The 23,307-nt window shown below is 41.3% G+C and overlaps 1 protein-coding gene and 1 long non-coding RNA gene across 8 annotated transcripts in view; both read right to left on the reverse strand.

The window, feature by feature from the left end:
- Positions 1 to 23,307, reverse strand: part of TEAD1 (TEA domain transcription factor 1) — a 269,563-nt gene that overhangs the window by 15,229 nt on the left and 231,027 nt on the right. For all 7 annotated transcript variants that reach the window (XM_024254988.3, XM_054524634.2, XM_024254985.3 and 4 more), the window contains one exon: positions 4,489 to 4,629. In XM_024254988.3, the coding sequence (XP_024110756.1) occupies positions 4,489 to 4,629 (141 nt within the window). The remainder of the gene's footprint in view (positions 1 to 4,488; positions 4,630 to 23,307) is intronic.
- LOC129048682 (uncharacterized) lies at positions 7,706 to 18,489 on the reverse strand. The gene is made up of 2 exons (XR_008511223.2): positions 16,044 to 18,489; positions 7,706 to 15,783 (listed from the first exon to the last, which is right to left on the reverse strand). It is a non-coding gene; the product is annotated as an uncharacterized LOC129048682 (long non-coding RNA).

Raw genomic sequence — 23,307 nt, forward strand, 5'->3', positions numbered from 1 at the left:
TAAAGAGCAATGAAAAGGGAGATATTTTACATCAAAATGTATCAGCCACGATGAAGGTGCACTTGAAGGAAACTTAATGAAGCAGCCTCATATGTCTTCATCATTAAAGATAAAAATTTCCAGAATAAAATACACATCCTTAAAAAAAAACCCAAACCACAAAGAAATCAAAGGAAGCCAGGAAAAGGAAATTAATAAAGATAAAAGTTCAAATCAATGAAATAGAATTTTAAAATGCAGACAGAATTAAAAACTGGTCCTTCAGACAAAATAAACTCTTCACACAAGTAAAAAGGAGAAAAAAGAAAAGTGGCAAAACCACAATTACAGTACAAATTAGAAGATACATAAGAGATTATTTCACATAACCCTAAAGCAGACACACACACACACACACGGCAAAGCAAAGAAAACCCAGCAGATAGAGATGCTTTCCCAGAAAAATACAGCTTGCTAACACTGAATCAAAAAGAAAGGGAAAATGTCAATAAATAGATGAGTCATTGTGGAAATGACCACAACTAACAAGTTTAGCTATTTACCATTGAAAAAGGTGGAGGCCACAAGGGATATAAAATTTCAGTTAGGAGAAATAAGCTCAAGAGATCTACTGTACAACATGGTGACTATAGTTAATACCAAGGTATTGTATTCTTGAAAACTGCTAAGAGAATATTTAAGTGTTCTTACCACAAAAATTGGTAAGCTATGTGAGGTAATATATATGTTAATTAGCTCGATTTAGCCATTCTACTGTGTATACATATTTCAAAACATCATGTTATACACCATAAATGTATAAAATTTTTATCAATTAAAAATAATTAAAAATAGATGCTAAAAAACATATAAAGAACAAATAGTTTCACAGGAGTAAGTTTCATGTAATCTTTAAAGAACAGTTATTTCCAGTGTTATTCTTTTTATGAAACTAGTGTACATTCATGACTGAAATTTGGCAAACAGGTTATTGAAAAAAGTATATAGTTGGGTGTGACAGCTCACACCTTTAATCCTAACACTTTGGTAGGCTGAGGTAGGCAGATCGCTTGAGCCCAGGAGTTTCAGACCAGCAAAACCACATTTCTACAAAACAATAAAAAAATTAGCCAGGCATGGTGGCACAGGCCTGTAGTCCCAGCTACTCGGGAGGCTGAGGTGGGAGGACTGCTTGAGCCCAGTGAGGCTGAGGCTGCAGTGAGCCAAGATCATGCCACTGCACTCCAGTGTAGGTGTCAGAGTAAGACCCCATCTCAAAAAAAAAAAAGGAAAAGAAAGAAGTATAGACGAATATTACTTATGAAATGTAATGTGAAAATTCTGTGTAAAATATCAGCAAATAGAATCCAACAATAAATCCAAAGTAAGACTGTTTCACGAATGCTGTGGTGTTTCATACACATTGAGGAAATGTATTAACTTGTTATGTCAACAATTTGGAAGAAAAATCATACAGCAACAGTTGCTGAAAAGCATTTGATAACGTATTGCAGCTGTAATAGGAACAGAAAGAAAGCACTTAAATTAGTAATAAAGACCATTAATAAAAGCCTACAGTAAATATAATCCTAAAGGGCAAAACACCAAAACTTTTTCAACTAACATCAGTTAACTATACAAGGGTACCCCAGGAATCTGGGGGAAAAACTAAAGTTAAGTATGAGAATTTGCTAAGATGGCCATATTGAAGACAGATATGCAAAATCAAGAGCTTTTCTCTATTAATTCGAATCTAGAAACAGGAAATTACAACATATTATATAATATTTAGAAATATATTTAACAAGAAAGAGACAAACCTGTATAATGAAAACGATAAAATCTTATTGAAATACATAAAATGAGAATGCAAATACATTCTTGATTAGAAATATTTAATATAAAATTTTTCCAAAAGAACATCTAAGTCTGATGCAATTACAATTAGACTGCTCAAACAAGGTTTTTGTTTTTCTTTATATGTTTAAGTGATTGAATTATTTGGAAGAATAAATGTTGGTTTCTAGCTTAGAAAATGTATGAAAAAGAAGAATAGTGAGACTGACTTCCCTCATCAAATATCAGTATATACTATAAAGCCACTGTAATCAAATCCACATGGTACTGGGATACGTAGACACAAATAGTGGGTGGAATATAACAGTGGGACTCCGGGAACAGCTCTCAGAATATATGGTAATTTAATGGGGACAGATATGTTTAACTGGGAAAGAATGAATCATTTCATAAGTGGTTTTGATACAAACGCCTATTTGGAAGAAAATATAAGTGGACTACTACTTCACACCAAATGCAGACACACATTCTAAATAGATAAAAGGTTTAAATGTAAAACCCCACCTACCACGCACACTACCTTCTCCATAAAAAATCCTGTGATTTTATCAGTCAAAAGCAACTTTTCCCTGCTCCCTGAATTTGCATAGAGCTTTGGGTGTATCATCTGAGGACACCAGTAATTTGACATTTGGGAAATTGAGTAAGCTGTCTGGTTCATATTTTCTCAAATGCACCTGTCCAGGCACGGAATTCCAACTACAGAGAACATCCCTGACAACTTAGCTATTCACTAACATTGCCTAACACTCATCTTCCACACTCCCAATCACCCACAGGTAACTTTGCTTCCTCCTTCTTAGAGGAGAGGAGGTCATCTGGTTCCAGGTGTCCCAGCCATGTTTCATGATACAGCTACCTTCTCACCTCCTGGGCTTCCCAGACATTATGTTGAGCCAGTTCCCCGCCTCCCCACTCATTTTTGTCCTCTGCTCTTCTGTTTATATCTCCCTCTACTTATCCTAGGGCTGGTGGCTGCTCCCCAAATTTAATCCTTATTCCTGTGCCCTTTCTATTCCCTCTCTGCAGCTAGGTCTCCATTCCCAATCCTTAATGCTCAGGATTCCCAATTTATATTTCCAGTCTTTACCTGTCATCCAAGTTCTAGTCTTCCATCTATAATCATTGCCTATTTCCTCTTGAACACCTTATTTCTTTATCTCTATTAGTGGCAGTACCATCCTTCCAAGCATAAAATGTGAGTGTGACTTTTGAGTCTTCCTCGTTAATATCCAGTTAGTTTCTAAGTTCCATTCAAAACGTCTTACTGGATTCCCACTGCCACCATTGTGGGAAAGCTCATGACCCCTAAGCTTAAATTGTCCATCTAAGTCAACTCCCCTGGATCCTCTTCTGCCAGCATAACCTTTCCTCAACAACATACTCATAAGGCCTGTCCATTGCTCAGGGGGCTTGTGCTACGAGGGCCTGCAGCATCCCAAATCCTCATTGCTTAGCCCAAGGTCTTAAGAAATATATCCTTCTCCCTCTCTCCCTCCTCAGCACAAAGTCTTTTTACAGCCAAGGTGGGCTCTTGAACCTGAAAGGTCCGGGGCCACTGCAAATAAAAACTGCTCACTGAACATGGATCAATTAATTGGGTGATGGATAGAAGACACTAAAAAATACAACCTTCAAGGAATGCCAACAACAAACATTATTCAACAAAGCAACTCACCCTGACCAAACAAATATACATCTTTTTAAAGGGAGGAAGGTATGAAACATAAAAGCCGTAAAAAGAGATTGGATCCTAATATATAATAAACTCTATCTAAAACAATTAAAAGTGAAGGCAGTGGAAATAGCAAAAGCAACAATATCAAACTCAAGGTATCATGGTTTCAGAGGGCAGGTGCCAATCAGCTGAGTACCACCTTGACATCTATCTACAATGCCTGGGAGTGCCCTTGGATCTAGGGGTTGGGTGTAGGGAGGGCATCATTCTGAGTGGCAGGGCCTATCTCGACCCAGCTTTCATACCAGACTACCCCACAAGGCCTCATGCAAAGGTGCACAGCACTGGCTGAGCAGGACACAGCCGACTTCAGACACAGTCAGAAGACTGGCACGGGACATCCTACTTGCTTCCTTTCAGGTGCTTCCAAATCACTTTGGCTTTTTAGAAGTGACAGGAAAAAGAAGTGGGAGAAAGGAGGAGGGTGATATGGTTTGGTTGTATCCCCACTCAAATCTCACCTCAAACTGTAATCCCCACATGTCACAGGGGGGGCCTGGTGGCAGGTGATTGGATCATGGGGGCAGTTTCCCCCAGGCTGTTCCTGTGATACTGTGGGAGTTCTCACCAGATCTGATGTTTAAAAGTGTGTGGTGGTTCCCACCCACCTTTCTCCTGCCACCATGAGAAGACGTGCCTTGCTTCCCCTTCACCTTCAGCCACCATGATTCTAAGTTTCCTGAGACCCCCAAATCATGCTTCCTGTTAAGCCTGTGGAACTGTGAGTCAATGAAACATCTTTTCTTCATAAACTACCCATTTTCAGGTAGTTCTTCATAGCAGTGTGAGAATGGACTAATACAGAAGGTAAGAAGCAGACATCCAAAAATACAACTCTCTGACCCAAGGAAGGTTTAAAGGAAGGCAACAGTCTGCCCTTGAATGAAGTTTCCAGTGTACAGAGGCCAACTTACCTCTACTTTTTCTACTACTTGCTTCCCAAAGGAGCAAACTTTGGTGGAACAGGTGACTGTCATATTTTCAGAACTCTCGTACTGACTGGTTACACCATAAAAAGCCCCAGCATCATCTTGAATATTGCAGTTTAAATCAGCCTGTTGGAAAGGAAATGGAGGTGTGGGTTATTCTCTCATCCCAGGAGTCATGGCACCGAGCAGTAACTTTCCGGGTAAGACCTCCGCTTGGCTGAATGAAGAGGGCTGGCTTGGGAAGGTGATGCTCATCTAGAAACAAGTTCAATACCCATCTGTCATTTTTTAAAGAGGTTGCTAATTTGGGCAGTCCTCTCTTGAAATAACATGCTACAAGTATCAATTTTGTTTTACTTTCTTGCATTCAGTATCAGAATACTATGCCTTGCAATAAAAGATCCACAAGGTCTTTGAAATATGCACAGAAAGCAGGATATTAATTGGATTCATGTTCACTCATCTTTAGAGATATTTTTTAAAAAAAACAAGAGACTGCAGCTGACTAGCCATTTGTCATATATGTACAAACAAACTTTCTTAAAAATTAGAATATCTGGAGGGGAAATGGTTCCTATTAAAGACTGGCTTACAAAGATGTTAAATAATGACATAAGTTGCCATTCATTTAACACATGTTTATTAAGTACCTACTATGAAAGGTTCATGCTAAACAATGTACGGGTTTTGCCTACAACTGATATGGAAGATACATAAAATAACTATCATTCAGATAGAAAATAAGTACCATGTCAAAGATACTTAGAGTTCCAGCAATGGAAGGTATGACTTTCCACAGGTGGTCTCAGTTCAGGAATGATTTAGACTGGCACATGCAGGGAAGGCTGGGGGTACAGTGCAGGCCAAGGCCTGGAGTGCTGCATTCTAGCTTCTGGGCATGGATTAAGGACCTCAGACTGGGAGTTTGGAAATGCAACTTGGGCACAGGTTATGGGGGCTAAGAAGACAGTATAGATTATATTCTGTAGGAAATGGATACCGCCTTGAAAGCCTGGGTGCCAAGGAAGTGGTATGATTAGCACTGTGCTTCAGAGAGAAATGTCTTCAGCAGGATGCAATGTCCACTGGGGAAACTGGCTGCTGCAGTGTTTGATCATTGCAGTGGTCTGAATGTGCCCCCACCATTCATGCATTGGAAGCTTAATCCCCAGTGCAACAGTGTTGGAGGTGAGGCCTTTTAGGATGGGTTTAGGTGTTGAGCCTCTGCCCCTGCATATGGGTTAAGCTGCTATAAGTAGGGCTTTCAGGAGTAAGCTGGCTCTCTCTGGCCCTTCATCTGCCTTCCACCAAATGCTGCAGATTCGATCTTGGACTTCCCAGCCTCTAGAAATGTGAGAAATGAATTTTTGTTCTTTATAAATTACCCAGGCTGTGGCATTCTGTTGTAGCAGCACAAAACAGACCAAAGACAGCCACAGGGTAATAGCTGCCTTCCCTCAAATATCTACCAACCCCCTGCTCCGCATCTGGCACAATGCTCAGAGCTGGGGATAAAACAAGCAAAAGCTGAGCCAGGGCCTGCTCTCCTGAGGCTTACAATTAAGTGAGGAACATACCACACGGAACTAAGCACCAGGGAGAGAGGTACAGGCGGACATGAGCACAAACGGTGAGGAGTGGGCCCCCAGGGTCAGGGGCGCTTCTAATGATGATGCAACTCAGATCCCAAGAAAGAAGACGAGGCTTAGGCAAGAGAAGCATTCCATAAGAGAGAAGAGGGCACACAGCCAGAAAGAAGTGCTAAAGAGAAAGCAAGAGAGTGAGGATGGCAGGAGAGCTGGAGAGGTGGAAGGGCTTGGGTCTAATATCCTGAGACCAAAGGACACAGTGAGCAGACAGGCCTGGAACAGTGACAGGGCACAACCAGCTCTGCTTTCCAAAAGGCACCTCTGACCACAGCTCGGAGAGAGCAGAAAGGATATATATACATACATACATACATATATATATATATGTATGTATGTATATATATACATACACACACTAGGAGGCCATTATAGCAGTCCAAGTGAGAGATGATAAATGTGGACTGCCGTGGTGGCTGTCGAAGCAGAGGTACGTGGATCTGACACTCAAATGAGATTTTATATTTTGTGAGGTTTGGCACTTTTTTCTTTTTTTTTGAGACAGGGTCTGGCTCTGTCGCCTAGGCTGGAATCAGTGGTGCGAGGCTCACTGCAACCTCCGCCTCCCAGGTTCAGTGGATTCTCCCGCCTCAGCCTCCTGAGTAGCTGAGATTACAGGCATGTGCCACCATGCCCAACTAATTTCTGTATTTCTAGTAGTGACTGGGTTTTGCCTTGGTGCCCAGGCTGGTCTCGAACTCCTGGCCTCAAGTGATCTGCCCACCTCAGCCACTCTAAGTGCTGAGATTACAGGTGTGAGGCACCGTAATGCACCAGATTTGGCAGATTCTGACTGGTTAATTTTTATACCTTGACAGGCACTAACCACTAAGACCTGAGTCATCATATACTTTAAACTATCTACATTTAAATTTCCTTCTTGAATTGGTTATTAGGAAAATGTCCAACTCCTTAGTCCTACTTTCTGTCTACAAATAAAGAAAACCATGCACTCCACATTCCCCTTTTCACCTTATGTGCCAAGAAATTCAAAGCTAAATTCAGAGTTCAACTACAATAATTAACTTGTCTCAGGTACTTCTAATAGCTCCTAACAGTCAGGGTACAGCTCCTTTTACTGGTTTCCAATCTGCTTTAACTTGTACTTATCCGGTTTTACGTTACCCATAAATGTAGTGAGCTTTCCTCACATTCTGCTTTTTGGATTTTATGGGGTATAAATCATAAACAAATAAAAATACCCAGGTGTGCATTTTTCTCACATTCAAAGGTTTAACATTTGGCTCCACAAAAGAGCAGCTCAGCAGGAAATCATGCATGTCTTTCCCTAAATGAGATCAGCATCTGAACCTCACAAGGCTGAAGAGGCCCCTGGGTCTAACTGAGCTCCAGCTTCCAGGGCAGAAGGGCTACCATACACCTCAGGCACACAGGGGCTCTGAACACTGGAATTCCCATCAAGCTTTCCACATGGGGGTGTTACCTTCAAGAACTGCCACTACCTTGCTTTGGTGACACCTTAGAATACTTTGCTGTGAAAAGCAGTTCAGGTGCTTTATGGTGGCAGGATTAATGCTGTTACTATTATGATGTACCCTGTGCCAAAACGTTCCAGATTTTTTTTTTTTTTGAGATGGAGTTTCGCTCTTGTTGCAGACTGGAGTGCAATGGCGCGATCTTGGCTCACCGCAACCTCTGCCTCCTGGGTTTGAGCGACTCTCCTGCCTCAGCCTCCCGAGTAACTGGGATTACAGGCAGGCGCCACCATGCCCGGATAATTTTTTTGTATTTTTAGTAGAGACGAGGTTTCTCCATGTTGGTCAGGCTGGTCTCGAACTCCCATCCTCAGGTGATCCGCCCACCTCGGCCTCCCAAAGTGCTGGGATTACAGGCCTAAGCCACCATGCCTGGCCCAGCCCAGCATTTTTTTAAAAAGTGAAAACATGCATGTGGTAAAGACGGGGGAAAAATAAAACTGTAAAATGGGCATGAACCCCCAAATCTGCCAACCTCCCTAAGGGTAACCAATGTTATCCATTTCTCAAGTGTCCTTTCAGAGATATTCAGCACTTAGGTATTCAAGCATATACATTCCTCCTTTATCACACAAACAGTAGCACATTATATTAACTTTTCTAAAACCTTGCATTAAACATATATATACCTATGCCTCTTAGAACTCATATAGTACTAACATGGAATTTCAGTATTATAAAGTACAGCCATTTAAAATAATGAACAGCCACACTTTCTAGTGGCTGCACATTATTCTATGGCACAGATACACCATAATTTAATACACGCTCTACTCATGAATATCTATGATGCTTCCCAATGACGCTGCAATAAGTTTGTGTTGAGCAGAAAAGGTGCATTAGAAATTATTTTTTTTCTTTCTTTCAACTTTAAATTCCTAGCTTTGAAAAAGAGTCTCCATGTGCTATGAATACACTGTGAGCTAACATTGTACTAGTTGATTTTGATTAATTAAGTTGTTCTGAAAGACTAGTAAATAATCAAATGCAGTCTAGCAAGCTGGGTGTGGTAGAACACCTGTAGCCCCAATTACTCTGGAGGCTGAGGCAGGAGGCTCGCTTAAGCCCCGGAGTTTGAGACCAGCCTGGGCAACATAGCAAGACCCTATCTCTAAGCAGGGGGGAAAGCAGTCTAGTGATTTTGGTGTACAGAGTGGACTACAGAAGGGAACACAGTGAAATAAGCAATTGTGTGTGGGGGGCAGGCGGGTCACTGGTAGAGTAAACAGATTGCTTTTAAAAACTGTCAACCTTAAAACAGAAAAAATAATCTGTCTATATATAATTTTAAAATGTTAACTAAGTTTAGAATGGTATTATTCATCATGATGTTAGTAAAATTGCCGAATATGTTCACAACTGTTATGGTTCTGTCTGTATGAGGTTCCATGCTTAAGTAACGCTGGTGAAAGTAGCTGTCCCACAGCAGCGGCACACCTACCAGATCTGACGCATTTTTAAGACCGCCTTCCTTTATTTGACAAAATGATTTTCAACAATAACCAGCACTCTACTTCAGTTATTTAAAATTGTAAACATAAAAATTCCCAAAGCAGTAACAGAGAATGAAGGAATGGAAAAAAAGTTCTGTTTCCTCATCTTCATAATCATTCTACTATTGTTGCTCATTGACAAATCTGTTTAACCACTGGAACAAGGAGCACCATGGGGACTGTGGACTCAGACTGCACCTGAAATGAGTAGAGGCTGAGTCCACATGTGTTACTAAAGGAGAAGTAATATAATGGATAATGTGCTTGCTAATTTGAAGCATATAGATGGTCTATATATAAAATAAAAATTCAACATATGTTGTATACATACGTATATAAAAAATAAAAATGCAGCTCACACCTATAATCCCAGCACTTTCAGAGGTCGAGGCAGGAGGATTGCTTGAGCCCAGGAGTTCGAGACCAGCCTGGGCAACACAGGGAGATGCCATCTCTACAAATAATTTTTTTTTTTAATTAGCCGGACATGGTGGCATGTGCCTGTAGTCCCAGCTACCTGGGAGGCTAAAATAGGAAGCTTCCTAGAGCCCAGGAGTTTGAGGCTGCAGTGAGCCAAGATTTGTACCACTGCACTCCAGTCTGGGCAACAGAACTAGATGCTGTCTCAAAAAAAAATTAATTAAAAAAATTCAACACTAACTTCACCAGTTATTTAGGACTCAGGCCAACAAAGGAGGTTTTGTCAGTTAATATGGTGATAATAAAAAGAAAACTGATTTTTTAGATGGTTTTGCCATTGTTTGTAAATTCCCTACAGCCAAGCAATGTCCTTACTGCTTGCAGCTGGGGCAGACCATTCCTACCACCTCACCACTGGTTTACCATTCTCTCTTAGAACTCCCCAAACAACTTTAATATAGCTTTCATTTGGAATGGATGATCTGTACTTACAATGATAGAATTATTCAAAACGAAGTTATTAAAGAATACCCAACCTACCCTCAGAAACCATCCCAACAAATTACATGTTCTAAAGTTGTCAAAGTTAACAGTTTTACATAAAATTAAAATATAACATACATTCAGAGAAGTACACAAACTGGAAGTTTACAGCTCAGTTAATTTTCATCAAGTGAGCCAGCACCCAGACGAAGAAATGGAAGTCCCTCTCTCCCCCAAATATCCTTCCTTCCATGCACAATCATACATACACCTTGCCCGTGTAACCATGATCCTGAAACATTACACATTAGTTTTGTCTGGTTTCTAAACTTTAAGCAAGTGGAACAGGGTTTACAGTGTTTAGTTTTGTTTACTCAGCATTTTATTTGTGAGATTCAACCATGTTGTTGTATGTAGTTCATTCATCCTCATTACCGTAGAATATTCCATTGAATGAAAAATGCCATGATCTATCCACCCTATTACTTAGGGACATTTGCGAGGCTTCCAAATGGACCTATTAAGAAGAGTGCTACTATGAACGTTCTTGAATATGCTTTTGAGGAACATATGGATGTGTTTCTGTTGGGTGTTCCTAGGACTGTAATTGCTCGGTCATAGAGTCTATGTGCATTTTATCCTTCATTTAGATAAGAGGTAAGGAGAAACAGTCTGAGAAAATCCTCTATTTAATTATTAGTATAATTTTAAGAGATTAGATTTTAAAAGGCTTCCCAACTAACAGTAAATAACCAATTTGCCATTACAACTGCTTTGTAATTACCCTTGAACACGGAAAATAATTATGTAGCTATCCAACCATATCACAGATGCTCTTCAGGAATTTTCTAGGAGGAAGTATTGATGTAAAATATAATTATCAAAAAAATACATATATATAATTATCTGTCAACTGATAGTGTTATGGCTATTCCAGAAAGAAATGCAGTCACTGAACTCCCATGAAGCAAAGGTAATATCAAAGAAAGAATGCTAGCATTAAGTCAACAACAAAGAAGTCTGGGATTTGCAGAGTTCATTATCTGACACGTCCCCCCTCCCATCTGAAACGTCCTACTGACACGTTCCCCCTCCCATCTGAAAATCACTCCAGGTGGAAAGCAAACCTATTTCATGTAGTTCTGAAGGCAAGAAAATGAGTTTTAAAAAATGTACCACTATCAGAGATACAAACTATTTCTGCCTAATCAGCTTTTACCTAACCACAGGATATTTTCTAAAAGTAAATAAAAACAAAAATCCAAGAAACAGTTGAAAACTAATAAAACTTATCTTTCCAATAAATTCCAAAGTCAAATCATATCCCATCTTCTGGGAACAAGCTAGCCAAAAAAGGCTGGTCATGGGCCAGGTTCTGCAGTGTTAAAAAACAACACTTAGAAATATGGCTGGGGAAGGTAAATCCAGGGAAATGAGCCCTTCTGAGAAATCTTCTTCCTGTTTGCTCTAGAAACAGAGACCCTAAACTCTAAGCTGAAACTCAGTTCAGAGGTCAACTCTCTCCTACATCCAAAAGCAGAAATCCTTTCCACAGCATCCTGACCTGCACTGCCTTAAAGCTAAATACTTTCAGACACAGGAAAATCACTTCAATAATGCTGCTGGGCCAGGCACGCTGGCCACTTATGCCCAGGAGTTTGAGAGCAGCCTGGGCAACATAGCAAGACCCCATCTCTATTTATAAATAATAATAATGTTGCCGGACAGTCTTAACTGTTAGATAATTCTTTTTTCTGTTATATTAATTTTCTCTGCTACAAATTATCACACATTTAGTGGCTTAAAACAAGACAAACTAATTATTTTATATTCCTGTAGGTCAGAAATTTAATTCAGCTCCCGGCTGGCTAAGATCAAGGAACTAGAAGGGATGCAACTCCTTACTAGACAAAGGCTCTGAATAGCGTTCTGTTTCCTTGCCTCTTCCAGCTTCTGAGACCACCCACATTCCTTGTCCCGGAGCCCCTTGCTCCATTTTCAAAGCCAGAAACACCAGCCGAATCCTTCTCACATTGCCAGCTGTCATCTCTCTGGATGTCTTCTTATGTCTCCCTCTTCTGCTTTTAAGGGACCTTGGGACCAAGCTAGGCCCACTTAGATAATCCAAGATATCCAAGATAATCTAAAAGCTGATTAACAACTTTTAATTCCCCTTTGCCATGTAATGTACCATTATCCACAGATTCCATGGCTACAGAGGAGGCATCTCTGGGGATCCATGATGCTGCCTATTACATCTGTTAAGTTGGAATGAGCTCCTCTGTAACTTCCATCCAGAACTTCAGGTACCACAGACCTAAGAACACTTCTGTAACACAATTCTGCAGTTTTCTTTCCATTCCTCTCCTCCTCCTCACCCACATAGTTCTTCAGGTTCTGTTTGCTTCCCAAGATTCAAGTTTTACATTTACTTTTGTTAAACTCTGTCCAAAGTTCAGTCCTCCACTCATCCCATCCAGTCCGACACTGGTCCAGGTGTCTGTGAATGCTGCCTCTCATTTGTCATCTCATCTCAGACACTGGACTGACAGCACAGGCAGCAGAAGTGAGGGATTTGGAATCACTTTTTGGGTCTCGCTTTAGTCATCTTTATCCACAGGGAAGATGACCTGTTTCCAAAGGCCACTGTGGTAATATGAGGAGATAATGCATATGAAATTCACCTGTAATCTATAATGTACTATAAAATTTACAGTCATTAACAATACCTATAATCACTCCTGTTCGCTTGTCAATTTGAAATATTGACCACAATAGAGATGAAGACAGAGCCTCAAGTCACATCTACAGACACCGACACCTTTCCTCAACGAGACAAGAGTTTGTAATCAATAAACACGATAAAGACTGTCACCAAGGAGCCAGTCTTGGCCCCAACCCACATTTGTCAGGTGTGTGGCACAGATGCAACACTGGCTTTTCCAAACAGAAAAATGAGGACTTTTTCTGATTTGTGTTTATGACGGGTCTTAAGTATTGAGTATAACAGCTCAAACAGGTATAAATTTCTCACAAAGGCATGATTAGACATGTTATAGAATTCTTTCTGGGACTAAAAAAAGGCCATCATAAACACATGTGTGTTGAGTGAATTAAAGACTTTAAGGTCTATTTGTGGGCAAGTCCTGAAAAACAAAAAGTCGAAGCAGAAGCAGGTTTCAATGATGGGCAGAGGAAGTGGACAGCAACAGAAAACAAAAATACACCCCATCAAAAGTTTCCAAATTCTTTCCCAAATCATCCTTCTCTTACACTCATTACTTCCACAACTGAAACAGTTTAGTCCCCAGATAAGGGTCTGGATTCGTTTCTCCTCTATTACTTCTTACTCAGTAAGCCCATTTATTCATGGATCTGTTCTTTTTTCTGAGACAGAGTCTCACTCTGCTGCCCAGGCTGGAGTGCAGTGGCACAATGTCAGCTCACTGCAACCTCGACCTTCTGGGTTCAAGCGATTCTACTGCCTCAGCCTCCCAAGTAGCTGGGATTACAGACGTGCGCCACCACACTAATTTTTGTATTTTTTAGTAGAGATGGGGTTTCACTATATTGGCCAGGTTGGTCTTGAACTCCTGACATCAAGTGATCCACCTGCCTCGGCCTCCCAAAGTGCTGGGATTATAGGCGTGAGCCACCATGCCCAGCCATCCTGGATCTGTTTGGTTTAATTTCATATTTTTGCCTTTTGGCAGTAAATATGAAAAATGCAACACTCTCCAAAGACTGACCCTTCCCATTTCAAGGTAAGGAAGAATGAGGCCTCACCCAAGTATGTGGGATCTGAAGTACTTGGAGGTGGGTGCTAGGCCAGGGGACAGAGTGGATCATCCCTGCAAAACCTCCGTCCTCTGGAGACCTGGCTGTGGGGGCAGAAGGATCAGTAAGTGAAGGCTACTCCTGCCCAGTGAAGAATGGGAGTGAGCAGCTCACGCGGCAGCAGCATTTGGCAGATGACAACAACTTTGTTACAAGCTTCACTGGGGAAAAGCCTGCTGGAACAAAGGCAAGCAGATAACCTCTAAGCCACGAGGCAGGGGGACAGCAGGGGCACAGGGTCAGGAGCAGGCTATGGACCTTCCCTTCCTATCCAAAGGGCTTGGAAGAGCTGGAGAGAATGACATGGTTGCAAAAATGAAAACATTAAGAGGACTGTCCCCAACCAGAGACAGTCTAATAGGCACTGATGGCTGCAACGAGACGCTGGCATTTTAAAACACTACTTTGAACCTCTCTTCTTCATCCTCTCTGAGCAATGATCAAAGAACCAACATTTCAAATTGTGAAGCAATTTTTTCCAATGGTAGCATCTGGCTGCTTGGCAGGCGGTGCTGGGAGCTGGGCCCTGTGGCGGGCAGCCATCCAGGCCTGCCACATGGTGAGGCTCGGCCAGGCAGGGCACGCACTGCGGCATTGCAGCTGCTCCCACAGGCACCAAAGGACAATCGCTCTGCACTGGGCCTGGAGCTGTGGGGCAAAAATGCCCCTAGAGGCAGCACTGCTATGCGGGGCGGGGGGAGGTCTGGAGAAAGCTGGCTGCTCTAAAAGACTCCTCGCCCTCTCATTTGTAGGCATGTGCCTCCTGGCTAAGACCGTTGAAGCCAGTCCCATTGACATTCAGAGGCTTGGGGTGGGTGGGGAAGCTGGGCCAACCGTGAGACAGCTCCCCAGCAAGGAAGCCTGCATTTAGGGGGAGTGAAGGAGCTGCCCTCAGAAAAGAGTCCTTGAGTGTGTTCACTTCGGCCCTTATGCCCTGCCCAACCCAATGATGAGACAGCAGCTGTAGCCTGCCTGCCACAGCTGTTTTAAATAAGAATAATAGGAATAAACTCAGCCGTGGCTCTTCAAGTTACTTCCCGCTAATTATGGCATATATTTACATCTACAAAATAGAAGATTTTTAAAAACACCACCAAGGGCCCCTTTATTGTGCAGATTGGCACCCCTATTTGAATTTCATAAACATTTAGTACTTCAAAGAATCTTAAAAGCTTGCTCTAAGTATGCTATGCACTGGTTGAAAGGCTGCCCGTCTGCACTGCAAATTCCTACAAATACCAGCATTTAGTTTTTCAAAAATTCAATTAATATCACCCACACAACTTCAGGTGACCACCAGTGGCAACTTCACACAGTGGCTGGGATGAAAGAGTCGGGTCTCAGCTCCAACTACAAAGCAGCTACACGGGCCAGTTCTTTCCAATAGAGGCAAGTAATGAGTTCTGGGTGCCCAGCTGAGCTGGCCCCAAACCCTTCTCATTCATCAGGTGTGTGAACACTGGCCCAGACACCACCTTTCCCAAGAAACAGGACCTTTTTATGGTTTCAAGGTTTTGTGCACGAAAAGTTTTTCATAGAACAACAATAACAACCCCAAACCAACGATATGTAAGTGAACTAACAAGTGCAGAGTTGCCAGATAAAACGGGGAAGCCAGTTAACTCGCATCTCAAATGAACAGCAAATACTTTTTCAGTACATATGAACATATATACCAAATACTGTATAGGACATGTACACCAAAAAAGTATTCATTGTTTATTTGAAATGCAAATTTAACTGGGCAACCTGATAAATCTGACAACTCTACTATCAAGAAACCTTTACCACAAAGAATAAAAACTGAGACTTACCCTCAAATTCTCATTGCTGTAAAAGGTATCATATGTCCAAGACACTTTAGGTAGGGAAAATGAAGTTGCAGGAAACACTTGGAACATAATCCTTTTTTAGTAAAAACAAGTGATGTATATGTGTATGTATAATGTTTGTAGATACATATGTAAAAGTCTAAAAGGATATGTTCCAAATTTTGGGATCTGGCTGACCACAGGCATGTATGTGTGCAAGGAGGATCTCACTTTTTATTCTATATTCTTTTCAACTGCTCAAACTGTTTGTAACAAACCTGTATCACTTTTTAAATTTAAAAAGTAAATTAAAATGGGGTGGACTGGGGGGTAGGAGGTACCGTGGATCTTTACCTGCACATGGAGAGGGGGTCTCTCACAACACCAAGGGCCTAGGTTCAGTTTTAAGCAACTGACTGAGATCCCTGAAGTGTCCAGTTAATCCAATTATGCCTTGCAAAACTGGGTCTGAAAATATGCAGCCACCCTGACTATGGCACATCAATTCTTTCCTTCTCAGGTTTTTCTTGAGGTGAAACAGTAACAATGACAGCATGAATCAAGCTAATTGTGGCAGCAGCTCAGGTGGGATCATGGCTTAGCATCTCAGTCTGTAGCCACAGAAGGGAGTGGAATTAAATGGCCCCAGAAGGAAGGGACAGACCCCTGACCTGGGCTTTCTTAGCAACCACAGAGCCGAAGGACCCAGGACAGAAAGTCTTTCAGGAATAGCTGTTGGAGTGAATTCCTCTAGGAGGTCAAGGCAACTCCCAATGCAAGAGATTCTGCCGGAAGCCCTGAAGACTTAAGAGTTGAAGGTTAAAAAAAAGAGAAGTATCTGTGGTTTGATAGAAGAGGATGAGAGGAAAAGCAATGTAAGCTTTTGTGCTCATTTTCCAAGCTATCCTATCCTGTGAAATCCATTATTTCATTCCTACTACGTTTCAGGCTTTCAGAGGATTCACGTATGGTCTTTTGAAGTGAATGCCCCTGTGACCAGTGTTTCCACCCACATCTCTCCCTATTCTCTGCGTTCGCTAAGCCCCAGTGGCCATGGGGACCTCTCACCACCTCCCAGGACTCCTTGTCTGTACATGAGTATCCACTGCCCTGAAAACTCCTTCTCACTCCCCTTGCACTGACCAAATTCTATCAAGAGTCTGTTTAAATGCCATGTCTTTGTGAGCCCGTCCGGAATGTTCTCAGGCAAAAAGGGTTCCAAATCTGTGCTTCCACAGCAACTTCTGCCCACTTCCACTACAGCTCCTATGCCTCGGTGCTACTGTTCACCTGCCCACTGTCTGCCATCCCTCCACCAGACCCTGAGCCTGCAAATCAGAACCTCTCAATCACATCTGCTTCCCAGTTTTCCAGAAGCAAAGATGAGATTGGCAAATGTTTGTTGAATGACTGTCTAGCAACGCGATGGCCCAGAAAAGCTTTGGAGTGAGTCTCTTGAGGTCTCCTCTTCCTCCTATGAATTGCTTGCAGATGATTCCTCAACAAACTCTCAGGTGGTAATGTGAGCTGGCAATGTGGCAGAGTGCCCAATGCACAGCAATTTCTTTAGGACCATTTACTGATTGAAATAAAATAACTTTCCAGGTAACTTAAAAAAAAAAAACCTTGAAAATCTATTATATACATTGCAGCACTGAACAAAGGCCACAGACAGGGTAGGTTGCCTTGGAAAGGCCTACAAAGAAGTTTGGCATCCAGGGTTCGGGAACCAGGAAGGAGCAATCCCAAGCAGCGGTCAGCACAGAAAGTGCTCACAAGCTCCAGATATTTTTCTTATGAAAACAAACCAAAATGGGTGGATATACAAATTTATTGATTTCTCTCTTCCTGTGTTTACAATAGCAGGGCCTATCAAGAGATAATTAAAAAAAAAAAAAAGACTCATATAACCACAGTCTACTTAACTAAAATTTAACACGTATTAGCCCCCAAGTACCTCTGAATATCGTGATACTTCTCACTGATCTTTCTTCTACTTAAATCATTTCATCACTTAATATTGTTCAGTTAACTTTAAAACACATTTTGAGATGAGACAGAAGTAGGAAGAAACGGAAAACTTATTGAGCTGAAAAGCCCCTCCTTCCTGATAGCAGTTCAAAACATGTGGAAAGCAAATGATTTCGTATTGTTAACTCCCTCTTCCATGAATAGCAACAGGACATTTGGTTCCAAATGACAGACTCAGGTCTACAATTCCAACCTAAATCATGCAGAATACAATTAGAAACAATCTGAGACTCCAATGGGGGCGGGGTCTGTTCTGCTGGGTTATTGTGCGCCCAGTTTCTTCTCTTTAAATAAAACCCAGTTTTATGTAGAGTGACTGTCATTTTGTTGAACAAATGTGATTTCATTTCTACCAAGACAAAAGCATCTTCTAAAGGCTGTCCTCTTTCCAGGTAACTTACTTCCCCTTTGTTTTATAAAATCTTCTCACATCTGCTATGGTTAGTAAAAGTAGGCTTGCTTTTTCTTCCTTTAAAAATAATAGGTTAAGAAAGTAAATTGGCCAGGCATGGTGGCTCACGCCTGTAATCCCAGCACTTTGGGAGGCCAAGGCGGGTGGATCACCTGAGGTCAGGAGTTCAAGACCAGCCTGGCCAACATGGCGAAACCCCATCTCTACCAAAAATACAAAAATTAGCTGGGCGCAGTGGCAGGCGCCTGTAATCCCAGCTACTCAGGAGACTGAGGCAGGAGAATCACTTGAACCCAAGAGGCAGAGGTTGCAGTGAGCCGAGACTGCGCCACTGCACTCCAGCCTCGGAGACAGAGCGAGACTCCATCTCAAAAAAAAAAAAGGAAAGCAAATTAAGTAACTATGTAGACAGTATTGTTTACACTGAATGATCATAATCCCAAGAATTTTAAAATACAAAACATTTTTTAATAAGTATAGGATAACATCATATATCCTGGTTTCTAAGCTATGACTAATTTGATAACGATTAGAGAGAAAGCAGAAATATTAAATGTATATTTAAAAATTTGTTATAACCTGGCAACATGACACAAATCTGTAAGATTTCACTTTCACACTGCTTTCTTCTTTATTATTCCAATCAAAGTTTAAGACTAAGCCTTTATTGTACTAATTATTATTATGAATAGTTTTGGGTTGTAATGTTTATGAATAGAATGTTAAAAGCATATAGTTTTCTTTAGAGCAGTGTTTCCAATCTTGACACCCTTGAGCATTCTTAGGACAGGAAATAGAATTCCGAGGCCCCTCCAAAGGTATTAGTCTCAATTGCATGTCTTATTTGGTTAAATCAGTAATTTTATTTCCTTATGTAAACTTCATATAGCTAGAAATTAACTGCTTTTGACAGTCAGCTGTGAGCTACACTTGGGTTTTTGTCCTTCAGGATGCATGACTGAATCATACTCATGTCTTCTAGCTCTGGGAATTCAATCTATGATCAATTCCCAAGGCTGTTGACATTTTCTTACATTAATTGCACTGTCTGCCACGTCACTGGCAATCCATCTGCCTGAATCTCAATGCTGCAATGAAGCACAGCTTCATCCACTTGTGGGTGGACATCCTTCTTTCCTAGAGCCTACACAGCACCTGATCATGTTTTGTAAGGAAAAAAGAAGTATGACTATCTGCCAGTGCAAGTACTTGCCTCATTTATAACAAATCTGGTTCCAAAACTCCTCTTGAACCATAATAACAATTTCAATGTCACATCAATGTGTAATTTACGAGATGGTTTAATTAGGGATTTAAATTTAAGCTAAAATTCAACTGCTATGGTACTATAAAGTGCAAATAACTCAACTGAGGTGTCCAGGGAATGGCAAGATGTCTTCTGTGCTGGCCAGGGTCAGGTGATAATAACCAATCACAACCTATTCCTCTGCCTAGGGGTGGAGAAGATGCTTCTTTGTTTAATTTTACTTCAGTTTCTGGGATACATGTGCAGAACGTGCTGGTTTGTTATATAGGTATATGTGTGCCATGGTGGTCTGTGGCACCTATTGACCTGTCCTCTAAGCTCCCTCCCCTCGCCCCCGACCCTGCAATAGGCCCTGGTGTGTGATGTTCCCCTCCCTGTGTCCCTGTGTTCTCATTGTTCAACTCCCACTGATGAGTGAAAACGTGTGGTGTCTGGTTTTCTGTTCCTGTGTTAGTTTGCTAACGATGATGGCTTCCAGCTTCATCCATGTCCCTGCAAAGGACATGATCTCATTCCTTTTTATGGCTGCATAGTATTCAATAATAGACTGGATATAAAGAAAATGTGGCAAAGTGCTTTGGATATCAACTGACAGAAGCATTCCAATTTTAGAACTGTTGAAATGGGAACAAGTCCATGCCTTAGAATTGAAGAAATATGGTATTTCAACCTTAATAGTAATAATTGTTTCTACAGAGAATGAGGAAGAATTGAAGACTTTTGAATAGGAAGGAAAAATAAAAGCAGATGTAGAAGAACTCAAATAACAAGTGACAACAGAAGACTGTTTTTTGTTTTGTTTTAAATTACGCCAGTCAAGGCTGATGGAAGATGCCTGGTCTATTTATGCATGGCCTGAGAGAGTAACTACTACAACTATTTTAGAAAGCAACATGGTTATTTATACACATAACCATGTGTGTAAATCACACCACTGCATTTCAGCCTGGGCAGTGAGCAACACTGTCTCAAAAAAAAAGATACTTTGAAGTATAATGACACATAGCTAACATATTTCATAAGGAATAAAAGTGGAGTGTCAGATTTCACATATTCCTTGATCAAAACTACATAAACATGTATCACATTAGGTTATATTCATGATGCATTTAGGACTGAATTAAAAATTATATATTCCCAACTGTCTAGAATGTTATACCTTCATAATCATAATATAAAAACAACGCTGCTTTCTCCTAATGGTAGCTGCAGGATCTCACTGACTTGTCTAGTAAGACTTAGACTCCAACCTGAATTTCCTGGTAATAGTTTATTCACCTTACGTTTTGTATTCTTGTATGTGATGGTCAGTCAGGTGCGGCCACAGGACACAGGAGAAGTTCAGGAAAAAAATTTATTACACTCAAAGGTCCCCAAGACAGGAAGCACAGCAGGCCATCAAGGGCCACATGGAAATATACTAGGGTGGTCAGGAGGCAGAAGACAAGAGGCTAGCTTAGACCAGAGCCTTTCCTGGGCTTTCTGTGGGCAAGGCAGGGGAAACAGAGTGACCAATTAAGGATTGACTAGTTCGAATAACTCCAGCTGGCTCTAAGCTGCAGAGGTGGTCCCTAGTTGTCTGGTACCATTCCAGGGAATGATTAGGGCAGAGGAACACTGTATCCTGGGGTGCCTGGACCAGATAGAGGAGGTCTGGTTCTGGACTGGTTGGTTTGCACATGAAAAGCAGGCTCCTGGACTATCCTGTTAGACAGAATCATTTTCCTACTTTAAGAATTGACTAGACCCAGAAAGGCCAGTCTTTTCCCAGCAAGAAAAGCTTTTTAAAAAAATATCAGAACATAATAATATACAGAATATGTATATGAAAATACACCTTAGCTCCCATGTAAACATACACCAGAACATCTCACAATGACAGGACTTCAAAGAGAAACTACCAAGGCTGCTATCCTTCAGCAATCACCATTGGCTTCCATTTAAGTGAAGCTGTGTTGGGATGGTTTCTAGTGACAGAACTGTGCTCCCTGAAGAGGCCAAGCACAGGTTTACACAAAGAGCATGGATTCTGGAGTCTAGCAGATGTGGCATTTACTAGCAATATGATGTCACAGAAGTAACTTTGCCTTTGTATGGTTTGATTTCTTCATGTGTAAAGTGGGACTCATCACATGTATCTCATAATATCAAGTATGTGCTTAGCCCTGGCACAGTGCTTGGCTTAAAGAAGGTACCAGTTAAGCGTCAGGTTCAGGTACTGCTGAAAAAGAGAGGAACCTCTTCCCTTCCCTTCCATTCCTGCAAAATCACCTTTTCTCTCTTTGTAATTAAATACATTGCAGAATTAAAACACATAGGAATAAATAAAAAGAGGGCAAAAGAAATAGAAAGGAAATGAGTAAGAGGCTGTCATGAAAAGGAAAATATAAAAAAACTAGAAAAGGCAAAATGCAGAGAGTCTCTGTAACACTCAGTAAAAAGAATCCCATTACTCTCTTGACTGAAAAATTGTTAAAACACTGCTTCCTACTGCTGTCACAACTAAATTCTGGATTCCTTCTCTTTCCAAATTTTTCTAGTCACCTATCTTTCCATTACCAGTGAAGATTCAGCTGCAACACACCTCAATGCACCTGAAACATACATTACACACACCCTGTCTCAGTGCCTTTGCTTACCAGCCCCTCATCTAAGATGTCCCCTGTAATCTGTACCCCAATACTTGCAGACATAATGGCTGAAGGAGAGGAACCCCTAAGATCTTACTGGTGAGAATGTAAAATGGTACAACCACATAAAAAAGAAGTTTAGCAGTATCTTAAAATGTTAAACATAGAGTTACCGTAGGACCCAGCAATTCCACTCCTAGGTAGCTCCCCAAGAAAGATGAAATGGTATGTTCACACAGACTTGTCTACAAGACTCGATAGCACTATTATTCATAATAGCCTGAAGTGGAAATGATCCACATGCCTATCAACCAGTGAATGAACAAAGCAAAATGTGGTACATACATTGGATGGGACACTAATTCTACAATAAAAAGGATGCACCTCAAATACAACAAAAGTAAAAGAAGCCAGCTGTGAAAGACAATACACTGAATGATTTCATTCATATGAAATGTCTAGAAAAGGCAAATCGATCCAGACAGAAAGTAGATCCACAGTTGCCTGGGGCTGAGGGTGGAAATTAGAACTGACTACAAATGGGCACAGGAGATCCTTGCGGGGTGACAGACAAATTCCAACACTGGATTTTAGTATGATTACGCAACTCTGTAAATTTTTCTAAAAATAATTTAATTGTACTTTCTTCTTTTTCTTTTTTTTTTTTTTTTGAGAAGGAGTCTCACTCTGTCATCCAGGCCGGAGTGCAGTGGCGTGATCTTGGCTCACTGCAACCTCCGCCCCCCAGGTTCATGCCATTCTCCTGCCTCAGCCTCCAAGTAGCTGGGACTACAGGGGCCTGCCAACCACACCCGGCTGATTTTTTGTATTTTTAGTAGGGATGGGGTTTCACCGTGTTAGCCAGGATGGTCTTGATCTTCTGACCTCATGATCTGCCCGTCTCGGCCTCCCAAAGTGATGAGATTACAGGTGTGAGCCACTGTGCCAGGCCTAAATTATACATTTAACATGAGTGATTTTTATAGTATATAAATTATACCTCAATAAGGCTCTTTAAAAAGATCTTAACAGATAAACAGCCATTCATACGGGCTTTAAGGGGTCCCACACCATGAGGCATGAGACACTGTAAAGCTTATATGGTAGAGGGGTGCTCATGCTGGCATCCTTGACTCTGTTATTCATTTATGCTCTGGGGCCTGGGATGCCAGTAGAATCTTCCACCCTAAAATCAGTGGAGTGACTGCTACTTGGTTCATCACCATCCCATTCGCCTCAAAGTGTCAACTGGCAGAGCTGCGGTGCCTGCATCTGGGG

This window comes from Pongo abelii, chromosome 9 (assembly GCF_028885655.2).
Source record: "Pongo abelii isolate AG06213 chromosome 9, NHGRI_mPonAbe1-v2.0_pri, whole genome shotgun sequence".
Lineage (NCBI taxonomy): Eukaryota > Metazoa > Chordata > Mammalia > Primates > Hominidae > Pongo > Pongo abelii.